Here is a 15,916-nt window from a genome sequence, read left to right as displayed (position 1 = left end):
GTTTAAATTCCGATTTTTTTTTTTTACGTCTTTGAAATGTTTTTTACCCAGGTGTCAACGTTCTCTTTCCTGGGCCGAATTACTTCGATGCGCTCCATCATCAAGGAGTCGTCGTTCCAGTCGAAGCAGATGGGGCGGAGGGACAACAAGGTCATCAACTTGGAGGGCCGTGTAACCTTTGACCTCCTACAGGTCAGCAGCCGCCATCCTCCCCCTCAATTGTTTATTTTAATTTTAGGTTTGCTTTCTTTATATTTTGTGCTGTGTGAGTTTTGAACGCAATTTTCTTCTCATTTGTTTTTAACTGGTTGACTTTTGACACACGTGCAATGCAGCGCTTATGAATGCGTGGTTGACTGCTGCTCTGGTGGTCTATGAGGCAAGCAGCGCTACCCTGTGGGGCTACAAGACAGGCCATCGGCACAAGCAAGTAGGTTGCCAATATATCTGTACGGGTTTTTGAGCGCTGTCTCGATGGTGTGGCAAGGTGCTGCTGCGAGACTACAAGCTGCGCTCGTACACTCTCAACGCGGTCAGCTTCCACTTCCTGCAGGAGCAGAAGGAGGACGTGCAGCACTCCATCATCACCGATCTGCAGGTGCGTTCATTTACGCACCACTATGCTGGTCCGCAGTACTGAGAACTCTTGTAATTAGAATAATATGCTTGGTTTATCGAATAGTGGGCCAGTGATGCTTTAATTTCAGCATTTCTTCCTTAAAACATAATGGGACTTTCTCATAATAGGCAATTTTTTAATTTAGGAATATTAATTTAAACTTGTAATTTATATTGGGGGAGTGGTGGTGCAGTGATTTAGTTCCCTGTCATGGCCAACATCATTCTTGAAAGACATCTGAATCGGTGATGACCACTGTCCAACGTGCATTGTGAAGTATGGTAAAGCAGCTCTCAATGATTGCCATGATGTGGAGAGACCTACATCCAGAGGTGGATTGACATTGGCTGCAAATTATTATACTAATCATAATTCGAGTTATGGATGGTCAAGTGGAGTAACAGAATGACAGCCAATGAATGGAACACGCGCAAGAGGTTGATTGATGGTGTGATGCAGTAAAATCAGGTGCTTGGTGGATTCTTACATCGTGACGGCTTCGGAAGGCCTTTGTCCAGTGGTGGATTGACTGTGGCTGACGATGTTAATGTTGAGTAAGAGCAGTAAAAGAAGAACAACAACGGGATTTTTACCGTGGCAGAATGGCAACGAGCAGACGCGCCGCCGGCTGGCCGTGTACTGCCTGAAGGATGCGTTCCTGCCGCTGCGGCTTCTGGAGAAACTCATGTGCGTCATCAACTACATGGAGATGGCGCGCGTGACGGGCGTACCGCTCAGCTACCTGCTGACCCGAGGGCAGCAGATCAAGGTCGTGTCGCAGCTGCTCCGACAGGTGAGCGGTCATCCACCTCCGGCTGCGTTTGCTGGTCGGATTGTTCGCTCGCGCACACGCAATACACTCAGCGACCAGTGTCCCTGGTCTGTGTGTGTTTTATCTCTGAATTATTTTTTTTGCTTGTGGTAACCACTGCACGTTGAAAGAGTGGTAGTGCAGTGGTTAGGACTCTGTGTTATGTACCCAGTGAACTGAGTGCGATTGCCGGCCATTGCTAACATTTTCATATTCTTAGGTTTTTTCGGTAAAGTCACGTAGGTAAAAAATTAAAATGAATTAAAGTAAAATAAAAATAAAATAAAAATAACGACGTTTCAGCACGTGCTGTGACGGTTCCACCTGAAGACGGAAGCTTGTGTTGCCTCCGAAACGTCGTGATTTTTATTTTATTTTTATTTTACTTTTATTCATTTTAATTTTTTACCTACGTGACTTTACCGAAAAAACCTAAGAATATGAATCCTTGCAGTCACGAAAGCTTCAAATCTAGAATTGCTAACTTTACTGGTGAGCGACATCTGAACCGGTCCTGGGTCTCCATCCCCTGCCTCCCTCAGCCATTTCCCTTTCCACACCATTTTCAGCAATCCACACTGATTGATCCTTACCTTCGTGGTACACGCATTGAGTCATCCACCTGATAATCGGTTGATCACAATTCATAATGATCTTATACCTATGGTGTTTGCCACACCATCCTGTTCATTTACCATACCAGCTTTAATAGGTGCTCAATAACACCACTGTCCCCTTGTGTGTGTGTCTGCCTGTGTGTGTATGTGTGTGTTTATCAGGCAATGAAGCAGGACCTGTTGTTACCCGTCGTGAAACCGGAGGGGAACGAAGATTATGCAGGAGCCACAGTCATTGAACCGATCAAAGGGTAACAAACTCGCTTGGAAAACACTTCGACACTGGCACGTGTAGATTTCCATGTATGTTGGGGAGCGTTAGTGTAGCGGTGTTAGCACCTTGCGTTACGAACTTGGAAACCCGAGTTTGATTCTCACTCACAGCCAATACCAGTGACGATTATGTGAACTGACTCGGCCTCAAATGAGTACCTAGTGTGGTGTGTAAACATTCCCTCTAGGGAGATAAAGGTGGCCGGGCGTGGTGTTGGCCAAGCACCCCCTCGTGTGCTGTGCCGGCCTTCATAGGTGCCCGTTAATAGCATGTCCCTCAACAGTTTAAGGCTATACGGTGGATATTTGCCTTTGTATGTTGAACTTCTTTTGCGCCATACGTAGCCGACCGTGTTGAACGCAGAGCGTCGGCCGACGTTCTTCGTTACTGGCTGCATTAGTTTGTGACACTCATGCCGGTTCCGTGCAGATACTACACGGTGCCCATCGCCACGCTGGACTTCTCGTCGCTGTACCCATCCATCATGATGGCTCACAACCTGTGCTACACCACGCTGCTGCAGAAAGGCGTTGTCGAGAATCTGGGGTGAGCTCACGGAAGGCAACTCGAACGATCATTCGCAGAATTATCACGGTACAGGGACACGACTTGAATCTCCAGAATGCATTATTTTTTACGCCTGCATGGACGGCACGGAGGTGCAAGTAGCACCACAATAAAGCAGTACAATCGATTTGTCGACTTAACATATTATATGTCCATATTTGTGTCTTCTTGGTTCTTTCGGTAAAGTCACGTAGAAGGGAAATAAAAAAATAAAACATAATAAAATACAATTCTCACGACGTTTCGGCCACAACGCAAGCAGCCGTCCTCAGGTGAAGAACAGGGCTGTCGAATTTACATATGATATGTAAATTCCTTTGTCAAGGCGCTCTCCTCTAACCCCTGCTTAAATATACGCTGCCAAGCTTGGTGGTGTTCATTCGGACGCTGTCTTTCCGACAGCCCTGTTCTTCACTTGAGGACGGCTGCTTGCATTGTGGCGGAAACGTCATGAGAATTGTATTTCGTTATGTTTTATTTTTATTATTTCTCTTCTACGTGACTTTACCGAAAGAACCAAGAAGATGAATCCCTGCAGTCACGAAAGCTTTAAATCGAATCATTTGTGTCGTCAAGACGCCTCATTTCTGGCTTCCTGGATTGTTTTTCTGACTTGTTGGATCTTGTCCTGATGATATTCGACGTAGTTTAAAATAAAAAGTGTTATCTCATTGCTAAATTTGGTTCTGAGAATTGTTCGTCAACTTGCCGGTGAACTGAAACAACAATAATTTGCGCTTTAAGCACTTGTACACGTGCCAGTTTAATTTGTTTGGCTGTGTCGGAGGGTCTTAAGGACTTCATTTTGATCAGATCATTACGTAGCCTATCCCAAAAATCTATTATGAATCATTGTATTCATTACTGAGTCGTGAAGGTGTAACGATTGATCTGCCCAGGATGTCCCAGATTTGTTGCAATTCAGGGATGTGATTCCATGAGAATCGAATTATTTGTTACAGTTTGGTGAATGTAGTAGTTTCTAGTGACTGCTGCGGTCATGCACAGAGATTAGGTACAGTCTAAATAAAGATACTGATATCTAAAAGATAAGAACTTTATTTATTTTTTCCTTCAATCTCCAGTTGTCAGAATCTCAAATGCAGATTAGGTTTTGCCCTTCGCACACATTTTACAATGGGTTAACAATAATACTTGCAATGTGGTGGAATATTTGGGCTATAAGGAATGGAGTTTGAAAAGCCCTGCCCTTCATTTAAATGTGACACATTGTTGTTGGCATCCATCATGGAGCGCTCGGCTGACAATTGCAAATTTATGATGATTTTGAATCCTGGTCATGGATCACCTCATCCCGTCATCCTGTCAACCCTCTGGGGTCAATAGAATGAGTACCGCCTTGTGTGATTTCAACAGCGGTCAGCCGATTGATAAACTATTCCCCGCAATACATGTGTGGCTCATGACCATCGGTGGAAATGACACAAGCGCTATCCTGCCGTTCATTCTATTATGAACACACTGACTTATGTATTTTTAAGCTTTTCTTTTCTCGTTTGAATCAGGCTGTCGGCCGAGGACTTCATAAAGACCCCGTCTGGAGACCAATTTGTGAAGAGCTCTGTGCGCAAGGGGCTCCTGCCAGAAATCCTGGAGAATCTTCTGTCTGCCCGAAAGAAGTACGCCTTCACACCCCGTACCAGCCACGTAGCATTTGGAGGGGCTGTAGGTGGCTAAGCCCCCCCGAACTCCACCCCTACTGAAGGCTTAGCCTCCTTCCAAGTTCTTTCTAAGCCCTCTCCCCACCCCCTACTAAGGCTTCACCCCCTTTTCAGGTTCATATCTCACTCCGCCCCTACTGAAGGCTTTGCCCTTCTTACAAGTTATTTTCTAAGCCCCCCTTCCTACCCCGACTGAAGACTTAGCCCTCCTCCCAAGTTCTTATCTAAGCCACCCACCCCCCACTGAAGGCTTAGCCCTCCTTTCAAGTTCCTATCTCTGCCTCCCCCCCAGCCACTACTAAAGGATTAGCCCTCCTTACAAGTTATTTGCTAAGCCACCCACCCCCTACTAAAGGCTTAGCCCTCCTTTCAAGTTCCTATCTCTGCCTCCCCCCCAGCCAATACTAAGAGGCTTAGCCCTTCTTACAAGTTCTTATTTAAGCCACCCACCCCCCACTGAAGGCTTAGCCCTCCTTTCAAGTTCCTATCTCTGCCTCCCCCCCAACCACTACTAAGAGGCTTAGCCACTCTTCCAAATTCTTACGACCAAGTAAAACACTTTGTTTGCAGGCTCTCCTCACGTACGTAGGGGGTGATATCTGAAGGAGATAGGCAAAGTCAGATCATATCAGTACTCGTTCTGTTTAACGTTGAGCATTTGTTTAACATATGTATGTATGTTGAACTTTTTTTGCACCGTACGTAGCCAACCATGCTAATCGTGCCCCCCGCCCATGGAGTTCTTGTATCCCCCCTTTAAATAAGGTTATACTAAAGGGTTTCTTATTCATGGTTCTTTCGGTAAAGTCACGTAGAAGGGAAATAATAAAATAATACAAATAATAAACAAAAAAAAATTATCACGACGTTTCGACTGCAACACAAGCAATCATCGTCAGGTGCGAAATCCACACCTGATGATGATTGAAAGAACCAAGAATATGAATCCCTGCAGTCACGAAAGCTTTAAATCAAAATTTAAAGGGTTTCTCTCGACTACTTTGCTGAAAGGAATGAACGCCGTTGGTTGAGAATTACAACGGAGTGGCAGCCAAAGGACGGAACTCGTCCTAGAGCAGGTCCTACGTGGATTGCGACATCTTGGGACTGTGAGAGGTGGTGCTGGCCGGAGGAGGCCATCACCCAGCAGTGGATTTATTGTGGTTGCTGAAGTTAATGACCTCCATACCTCCCTAGCCCACTCATGGAGTCCCAACTGTGGTACTTCCAGCATTGCGCACAGCTATACAGAGTGTTGGCTGCATCATATTTAACCAACCCCAAGCACACTTGGGGTGAAGTCTGTGCTGCAGTCCTGGCACAGGCTGTGCGGTTTGAGGCTGTGCTTTCAAGTTTTTTTGTTTGTTATTTAACCAAGTGAGAACTCAAGAGACCAGGATATTTCAAGAGTGACATGGATCAATAAAATGATAAAAGCAAGACAAAATAAAGTACAACAATGACACAAATAGAAATTAGAGGAAATATATCTCTGTAATGCGAGAAATTTAAAATATTCCGTAAACATATATCATCGTTAAATAAGAAATTCCCGTATTCATCAAACACTCGAACGGAAATAGCTCGAGTGTGTGATGTGTTTAAAGGTCTCAATGCAGTCCTTGATCATTGATCAAAAACCCTCATTCCAAATTGGTCTCGGAAAGATGAACATGGGACTGGATGAAGATTTGCTTCTGCAGGCAAGGTAGTAAATCTGGCAGGATGGTTTAGCGGTTAGAGTGTGCGACTCGAATTCCAAAGGTTATGGGTTAAAATACCTGTCAGGGATTGACTTGGGCCTTTGTCTTCCAAGGGTTAAGTGGTTTTTCCATGGCAGGGCTGGCCCCTTGCCATGAACATGTGGTTTTCACCCATTGTCGGAAGGCTATAAACATAAATTAAACACCCCTGCAAGCTAATTTTGAGAGACTTTGAGGAGAGGAAAATGTGTATGTGTGTTTGAGAGTGTGTTCATGTGAGTGAGTGCAGGTGTGAGTGAATGTGCAGATGTACAAAATTATTAAATTGAATGGCACACCGAGAAGTAATATTGAGCCCCATTCTGGTATTATTACGTGATCTAAACTGTCAGTCGATTTACCACGTTGGATGAGGGCCGCACACAATTTCATAGCCAACCACGTATTAATTAAATGAACGATTAACACCGAATGGAAGAAGAGCACGGTAAAACTAACAACCCCATCGGGTCTGTGTGTGTGTGTGCTCCGGGCAAAGGGCCAAGCAAGAGCTGAAAAACGAGACGGATCCATTCAAGCAGAAGGTTCTGGACGGCCGACAACTGGCGCTGAAAATCAGTGCCAACTCGGTGTACGGCTTCACCGGTGCCCAAGTGGGCAAGCTGCCCTGTCTGGAGATCTCACAGGTATGCTTGCCAGTTGGCACCATGACCAAAGATCCCCCATATAGCCTTAACAGACTGTAGGGGCAAGTGCTGTTAGCGAGCACCTATGAAGGCCGCAACGGTACACGAGAGGGTGGGTGGCCAGCACCACGCCCGATCGCCTTTGTCTCCCTAGTGGTGATGTTTACACACCGCACCAGGTACTCATTTGCGGCTGAGTCGACCTAGGGGAGGCCCAGGACCGGTTCAGATAATCGTCACTGGTGTTGGCCGTGAGCGGGAATCGAACTCGGGTGGCCGGGTTCATAGCGTAGCGCGCTAACCGCTACACTATCGCTCCCCACGCACCATGACCACGCAGAGTATCACAAACAGCTGCTGTCCGACACCCAATAGGGTCCTGTTACAGGTTTGCTATCTCCTACCAATAGGGTGTTGGACAGCAGTTGATAATGAGTACCTATCTTAGCTGACGTAGCACACAAGGGATGGTGGAGTTGTCAGCACACCTTTGTATTCCTGGTACTGATGTTTATCAGTGAACATTGGGCAGTTCAGGCGAAGGTCAATGTACCACTGAATGAAACACGTTTTTTTTCTGTGGAATGCTGCAGAGTATTGTTCTGTGTCACGGTGTGTGTATGTGTGTGTGTATGTGCCTCTGCTTTTTTGTGTGTATGTATGCACTTGTGCATGTCTTTGTGCGTGTACGTACGCGTGTTTGTACGGGGTGTTGCATCAGAGTTGCTCGCACACTGCTCTATGCATTCCGATTTTTGAGTTTGGTTCCTAATAATGCAATGCATTAGTGACCAGTGTTATACAACAAGCCCTGAACCTCACCTAAGTTGACTCAGCCTTAAAATAAATACCTATTGTAGTGTGTAAAATCCGGGTGTGGTGATAACCACACCACCATTCACATGCCATGCCAGCTTTTAAAGATGTTCACTACCAATGTGTGCCCATTTTGTCTGTATAACTATATGAGGGGTCTTTGCAAGAATAATAATACATTAAAAAGACGAATTCAAGACAGCAAAGGATGCTGTTGTGACAATAACAGCCTCCCATTGTGCGTTGTGTGTCATGTGACATCACCATCTTGCATGGATAATGCACACAGCCTTGTTTTAGACGACCAACTCAAAAAAAGTCAATTTTATTGCCATCTATTTGTGGTTTTCTGAAGAGTTTCTAATCATTTACAGCAAGTGTTAGAATTAGTCCACGGAATTAGTGTGTGTGTGTGCCTCGGTGTGTGTATGTTATTATTATTATTGCTGCGCTTGTTTACCCAGGAAAGCCCTACTAAATCTCGTGACGAACGCGCTAGTGTTGGCTCATGTCACCGTTCCTATGTACGTGGTTGCTCACAGCACTTCCCCCCCAACAGCATTATTAAAGGCTATATACGCGGATCTTGGTCTTTGCACTCTGCAGAGCGTTACAGGTTTCGGTCGTCAGATGATCGAGACGACCAAGAACTTGGTGGAATCGCGCTACACGACCGAAAATGGACAAAAGGCAGACGCCAAGGCAGGTCATCGCTCTTCTCCTTATGGAGCAGCCGCACTCAAAAGACTCACGGTTTACACTCTTGCATTCATTGGGAACTGACTCGCTGCCAGGTTGATGTTTTTTACATGCGTACATTTCTACGTACATTTTAAAAGAGTGAAAGTTGAATAATTAGGTCTTTATGGATGTGCATGAAGTCAGTCCTTGGTCACCGGGTTAAATAATGTACCCTTTTACTATTTTAAATAATATACATTGAATTTACACATGCATGCAGTAATTGTATCGAATAATAGGCTTTGAATCTGTTACAGCTTCCCTAGACTAGGTCAGTCGATACTTCACTATGTTGATCAGTGCTGGTTGATGAATAGGGAACCCAATAATAGGAAAAGGTTCATGTCGCTCACCACTGATGTTAGCCGTGACCTAGAATCTAACTGGCATTGCTGGATTCAAAGAGCAGTGCGCTAACTGCACCCTCCCCCCCGCCCCCCAAAAATTGTATCGAGCAACACATGGAAGGGGAATGTTTTTAGATGAAATCCTTCATGAGGTTTGATTCGGCCTTTCATCCCTCCTGTGGTCAGCAAACAGCCACTCCTTTGTGGGACAAATTGACCTTCCCGTTGAAAAACTGGAGCCCACCATAGGATTATATGTCATTTTGCACTATAGACTTAGAGCCATGAGCGAATATATGAGCATCATCTCACGGTCATTTTGGCGGTGAGACACTGGTTTTTAATGATACGATTATCATCATCATTCATGATCAATTCACTGCCGGGCTGGACAAAGGCCTCTCACGATCCTGCGATGCAACAATTCTGCACCACGATCCGCTCTCATTAAAGTGATACACGATGGTCCAATACACCAGCCGTGGCCGTGCCATTGAGATTTGCGTCGTCGCGGTCACAGGTGATATACGGCGACACGGACTCGGTGATGGTGAAGTTCAGCGTGAAGACGGTGGCCGAGGGCATGGAGATGGGCCGTGAGGCGGCTGCCTGGGTCTCCAGCCACTTCATTCCACCCATCAAGCTGGAGTTCGAGAAGGTCGGTCCGCCACATCTCCCCTCGCTGTCTCCTCGTCCCAATTATTCACACCATTTTGTAGCTTGCAGCTGCCCTGTCAAAACGTGTCTTGATAGTAATAATGTCTTTATAAACTCAAACGAAAGTAAACTATTTTGTTCTAGATTTGAAGCTTTCGTGACTGCAAGGATTCATATTCTTAGGTTTTTTCGGTAAAGTCTCGTAGGTAAACTTTTTTACTTTAAATTAATAAAAGTAAAACAATCACTACATTTATTTTTATTTTACTTTTATTAATTTTAATTATTTACCTACGTGACTTTACCGAAAAAACCTAAGAATATAAACTATTTTGATTTTACCAGGTAAGGCCCACTGAGCTATGGAGCTTATCAAATGGAAATGTACAGCAATCAAATACACTGAAAAAAGCATGTTGATTCTAAACTTAAAATATACAAGCGTCAGGGTCAGAATCGAACCCACGACCTCCTGTATACCAGGCTAGGTAGTTAACATCTCCTAGCCACCGTGGCACCCATGAAATCCTGATTAAGGCCCAGTTTGTTTTTCAGGAGGATCCTTGGCTTATTTTTAAGTATTTCATGACAGTAGAAGCAAAAATGTAATTTCAGGATGCGTTCTTTTTTGGTCTGTTTTTTTGTTTATATTGTTTCAACTTGTTCTCTCTTGTTTGCACAGTTTTGTGTTTTTATGCAATTAATAATAGTCTATTATCAGCATGTCATTTCGATATAATTTGCTTAAATCTTAAGACAATTATTCTCAGGCGCCCGCCGTAGTTTTGTGAATATTAGAAACAAATTTAATCGATGCATCATTACTTCTTCAATATGCTCAATGCATGACTATCATCCATTACCTAGCAATGCAACTCATGACTAGTAATATCCATTACCACACTTAATTATTAAGTGTGATAATGTGTACTTTCATGAATACATAATTATTTGTATTGCTGGCTTTGCAGGTGTACTACCCGTACCTGCTGATCAACAAGAAGCGCTACGCAGGCCTCTACTTCTCCTCCAGCTCAGAGACGCACGACAAGATGGACTGCAAGGGCATCGAGACGGTGCGCAGAGACAACTCTCCGCTCGTCGCAAACCTCATCAACACCTGCTTGCAGAAGATCCTCATCGACAGGTGAGGGCTGGACCCTGCATCCCACGATGAGGCACTCTGGATCTCCAAATTAGAATCGTAGCCAGCATCGGCCATTCCTTGGGCGCCATTTTGCCACCGTACATGGCCGTGCACACGGGAAGGGCTGCTGTGTGCATGGGGGCCGACGCGCGTGGCTTTGCTAGAGGTCTCAGAGTCAGAATCTTTATGTAGACTGGAGGAATCCGATTAGCAATGAAGCTTTTTTTCACAAATGTCCAGTTTGGGGTGGGTCAGCAAGTTACCGTGGCCGCCGTGGCAAGGGAAAAGATAACGATGGGGTAGTAAGGCAGAGACGAGGCGGGGTATAGGGTTCGGGAGTGGAGTGTGGAGCTGTGGGGGTCTCGTTATAATTCTTGCGTTGTTTGTTGACCCAGGAAAGTTTCACTGAGTCTCGTGGCTTTTCTTTTTTAGGAGGGTCCTGCAAGGTTTTTGGCAGTAGGGGGCGATGTTTACTACGTATATTCCAGTTGAGTATTGCCGGGTAATATGTCAAATTTGGCAAATTTGAATCTTGAGTTAGGGTGAGGATACAAACGAGCGGTTTTCTAAAATAAACCGGTTCAAGGAAATGGCGCCTTCGATGGGGTGGGGTTTGGAGCGTGAGAGAACGTTACATTGTCGCTCCGTCCACCTGAGCCCCTGCCGCGTTGCGCCGCGTTTCAACTCTCACCCTTACTCACGTGTGGTGGTGCCGCGTCCGGCATTGCGACGCAGGGACCCGGACGGTGCGGTGGATCACGCCAAGGACACCATCTCGGACCTGCTGTGCAACCGCATCGACATCTCGCAGCTCGTGATCACCAAGGAGCTGACGCGCACGGCGGACGAGTACGCGGGGAAGCAGGCGCACGTGGAGCTCGCTGAGAGGTCGGTGTTGTGAGTGGGGCGGCGCGGCGTGGCGAGCTCCCCCGACAGGCGTTTGCACTTGTGAGCGTGTGTCTCGGTGAACGGTTGACCCGAGTTCAATTCCCGCTCACGTCCGATTACAGTGACGGTTATATGAACCAGTCCTCGGCCTCCCCGAAGTGTGTACATGTGTGTGTGCACGTGTACGTGTGTACGTGTATAGACATAATGGGGAACGGTAGTGTAACGGTTAGCGCGCTGCGCTCCAAACCCAGTGGCACGAGTTCGATTCCCGCTAAACGGCCAACAGCAGTGACTGTTATCTGAATCGGTCCTGGGCCTCCTCTAGGTCGACTCAGCCTCAAATGAGTACCTGGTTTGGTGTGTAAACATCGCCACTGGGGAGACAACGATGGCTAGGCGTGGTGTTGGCCACCCACCCCCTCATGTACCGTGGCGGCCTTCATAGGTGCTCGTTAACAGCACTTGCCCCAACAAGTCTGTTCAAACTATATGGAGGATCTTTGTTCTTTGTTTGTACAAATAACACATTCCTGCGGAGGGAGCTGGTAGGAACGTTGGGTTGCTCGGTCAATGGCCAGGGTCAACGGCGGCATGGTGTATTCCGCAAATATGCCCGACTGAGGGCGGGCACAAGCCGGCGTGAGTAGGTTAAACGTTGAGTTTTATAAGGGCACCACGGGGTGACCAGCCCCTCCCCACCCAGCCCCACCCCTCCCACTCCCCACCCAGTCCCACCCTCCCCATCCTCCCCTCCCCACCCAGCCCCTCCCTACCCAGCCCCTCCCCACCCTCCCCTCTCCACCCAGCCCCACCCCTCCCATTTATGGATGCAGGATGGACGGACACAATAATCCCCTGTGGGCTGGTGTAACCAGGAGGTTCCTACCAGTATAACTTTGACACTTATGTGTAACTTATGTGTAAAATTACATCTGTGTCCTGCGTATTTTTTTTTATCCATGTGTCTCAATGTAATCCCCAGCATGCGTCTTTCCATGCTCCTTTGCACACTTATTATTCTGTTCGTTCCATGTTTTCAACACACCATGTGACTTGGAACAAGTGTTATCTTGACGTCGCTACCGCTTCGTAACAAATGGCGGTTGTTCTGTCACCTTATTCTAATTTGCCCCGAATTGATTGGAGTGCGAGTGCACCTCACATGGCACGGGTGTCGTGGCGTATGTAAAAGTTTTTTAGTTTTCTACATGTCAAATTATTGTAAAGCGTCTTGGCATGATGTTGGTTTTATATGCTATTACATTTTTATGTTGGTGTACTGCTGTTTATGGTTTGACAAATAAGCTTCATAATGCTTGTGATGACATGGCAAACAGGTCAAATATTGGGACTATTATTCTGAAAAAAATACACAGCAGATACATGCATGTGTATGAATATGTGTGTGCGTTTAGAGGCTGTGTATGAAAGTTTGCAGACTAAATCAGAAATGCAGTGTGTTGCATTGAATGTGAAAGAGCTCTCATTCAGGAAGTCGAATGTTGTTCGTGCGTTTAATGTTTTGATTGTGAACGCATCCGTCGTGCAGAATGAGGAAACGTGATCCCGGCAGTGCCCCCAACCTGGGAGACCGCGTTCCTTATGTTATTGTCAAGGCGACTAAAGGGGTGGCGGCATACATGAAGTCAGAGGTGAGATCAGAATCTGAATATTTGTGTTTTCCAGATGAATTCGATGAGCTATAAAGCTCTTTTTCACAGATGTCCAGTCGGGGCGACTAAGAACATTACAACAACAGACAGTACAACATCCCTAGCACGTAGGGGTGTCCTTGAAAAACTCAGTAACCCGCATGTGTATATTATAAGGTAATAAGAATTTAATAATTGTAATAATAATTTAGATATAAAAGATGCCTTTATACAATGGATCTCCAAGCACCAAGATAACCCCATACGGCCTTCGGCTAGAGTGGGGGCTCAGTGGTTGACACGCTTCGCTGTCAACCAGACGACCTGAGTTTCATTCCCACCCATGGCTGATATTATTGGCGAGTGGTAACTGGCACCACCTCATTTCTCGCCTCCACCAATCCGCACCGAACAGCATGGCGAAGATCCACACGGCACGGAGAGGCCTTCGTTCAGCAGTTGGTTGACAAAAGGCTGTAAATGTGTAGTGAGCATGATAATTTCTGTCATTGATGAATCATTGAATATTTTATTGCTAATAAACAATCCAGTATTTATATCTGTATTTCACAAGATGAAAGCCTATGAGGATACCTAGTTCGATGTGTTGGATAAAATGTATCACTATTAAAAAAAACTGCATTGTAGCAACACGTCACTGGCAAATGAGACAATTCTGGTCTGTTTGAGTTCTTACCTGGCTACACAAATGCACTTGATTTGACTTGACTTATCACAGCCATCTCAACAACCTCCACAAATGATAAATACTGGACCTTGCCCACCCTGTGTGCCGGTTTGAGTGGCCATGCCGGTTCGAGCTGTTTGTGTGATTTGTAAAGGAGACCGCTTCACCCCCACACTCCACTCGCTCCAAATTCAGTCCTGGATCAATTCCAAGATAGCACTCGCTATCTTCAAGATCCTCCACAGACTTGTCCCTTCTGTCAAAGCCCAAGTCTACATTTTCTCACTGTGATGTCACTCATTCTTTGCCCCTGTTTAAATCCAGGCTCCGCAACCTATATTTTTCTTTTCCCCTGCCCACGACTTACTGCATCGCTACAAAAGCAATACTGGCCCACTATTTTCTCCACATCATCTTTGGACACAGTCGCATTTAGATGCTATATGAACCCGCATTGCATTGCAAGGTTATTGTGTGTGTGTGTGTGATCCTCGCCAGGACCCGATCTACGTGCTGGAGAACAACATCCCCATCGACACGCAGTACTACCTGGAGCAGCAGCTCGCCAAGCCCCTGCTGCGAATATTCGAGCCCATCCTCGGGGAGAACAAGGCGGAGAGCATCCTGCTGAGTAAGGTCCCCTCCGACCGAGCACACACGCGCGGGGAGGGGGACCCACGAACGTCACGGCGGTAACCACGTGTTGATTCAAGTTTTGTTTACGTCCATATTTTGTCAGAACTCCTCAAATCGCCCTGTGGTCTGTGACCAAGGCACCCACAATGCGCCCTGACCTCGTCAGACCTTGTCAAATCTCATCATATCTTGGAAGCCAAGCCGAGTCAGAAGTCAAGCGGTGTTGGAGCCTGGAAAGTGCTTGGATGGGCGACCATCATGCATACAATTAGTTGTTATAAGCTGCTGTGGGGCTACATTGTGCTCAGCAGAGGGCAGTGTAGCAACAACCATTGATGGAATGTGCTATGCCGTAATATATTCTCAGATCTGTGTTCCCCGTCGTGAAGTGTGGTCATATAACCCCCACGACCCGCACAATTTGAGGAGGTATTCTTTGGGTCTTTCGGTAAAGTCACGTAGATAGGTTCATAATTTTTGTTTACAAAAAACTACGACGTTTCGATCGCAACACAAGCGGTCGTCATCAGGAAAAGGGGGTTAGTCTCTAAAGGCAAACTGTTTATAGAGGTTTGAAATGGGCGTAGCCCAAGTGTCACCAGCATGGGCGGGGCAGCTAATGTTAATGTAAGTGATGGTACTTGTAGAGGGCAACGACGGCGCTGGTAATGGACTTCCACCAATAAAGGGCTACTGCTAGTGGCGATGTTAGTAGTGGGCAGCGATGGTCCCGGTGGTGGGCTTCCACCAATAAAGGGCTACTGCTAGTGGCGATGTTAGTAGTGGGCAGTGATGGTCCCGGTGGTGGGCTTCCACCAAATGAAGGGCTGCCAAGTCCAAAATGGAAACATTACAGGCAGTTATGACTTAAGCTGGTTGATAACGTCCTTCCAGTGTGTTTGTACCCATCTTCTCGGTTGAAATTGTGCCTATGTCTGTATATATGGATGGCTTCATGAACGAATCTTTGTTGATAGCTAGTGGGTTTGCAAAGTACCTTCGTCTTAGGGAAAACAATTTCGTGTGAGCCCACCGTATTAAAACAATGATCAGCCACGGCCGAGGTATTGGTCCTACCGTGTGTCAGATCTGCCTTAGATTGAGGACGCCTTCATCCTGGAGTGAAATGACAAAAGGGCTGTACATTGGATATTTGTGAGGATTTAAGTGAAGTGCCCGGAGTAAACCCTTCAATACAAGGAGACAACAACAACAGCCGCTATTCGCCACTAAGTGGCGGTGACGTCACCACGGCGGTTGTGCCAGGCTATTTGCACTCAAATTTAAGGCCACGTGAAGTGTCGAACGTCCGCTGGCAGGAGGTCACGGGACAGACCCAGGTGCCATGGATTTACTGATTGAGATGACTGGCCGATTGCACC

General features: G+C 46.3%; 2 protein-coding genes across 2 annotated transcripts in view; one reads left to right on the top strand and one right to left on the bottom strand.

The window, feature by feature from the left end:
* Window positions 1-15,916, bottom strand: part of BET1L (Bet1 golgi vesicular membrane trafficking protein like) — a 355,770-nt gene that overhangs the window by 158,932 nt on the left and 180,922 nt on the right. The gene's annotated exons all lie outside the window — the stretch shown is intronic.
* Window positions 1-15,916, top strand: part of POLD1 (DNA polymerase delta 1, catalytic subunit) — a 35,360-nt gene that overhangs the window by 10,065 nt on the left and 9,379 nt on the right. The window contains 13 exon segments of the mRNA XM_078859180.1: window positions 52-192; window positions 488-598; window positions 1,221-1,412; window positions 2,210-2,298; window positions 2,751-2,867; window positions 4,415-4,528; window positions 6,812-6,959; window positions 8,382-8,477; window positions 9,384-9,521; window positions 10,492-10,667; window positions 11,403-11,555; window positions 13,108-13,210; window positions 14,397-14,529. Coding sequence (XP_078715306.1) covers window positions 52-192; window positions 488-598; window positions 1,221-1,412; window positions 2,210-2,298; window positions 2,751-2,867; window positions 4,415-4,528; window positions 6,812-6,959; window positions 8,382-8,477; window positions 9,384-9,521; window positions 10,492-10,667; window positions 11,403-11,555; window positions 13,108-13,210; window positions 14,397-14,529 — 1,711 coding nt within the window.

Source organism: Lampetra fluviatilis, chromosome 8, assembly GCF_964198595.1.
Source record: "Lampetra fluviatilis chromosome 8, kcLamFluv1.1, whole genome shotgun sequence".
In the NCBI taxonomy this organism is placed as follows: domain Eukaryota; kingdom Metazoa; phylum Chordata; class Hyperoartia; order Petromyzontiformes; family Petromyzontidae; genus Lampetra; species Lampetra fluviatilis.
Note: the sequence above shows the minus strand (reverse complement) of the source record. Positions and strands in the feature narration are given on the sequence as shown.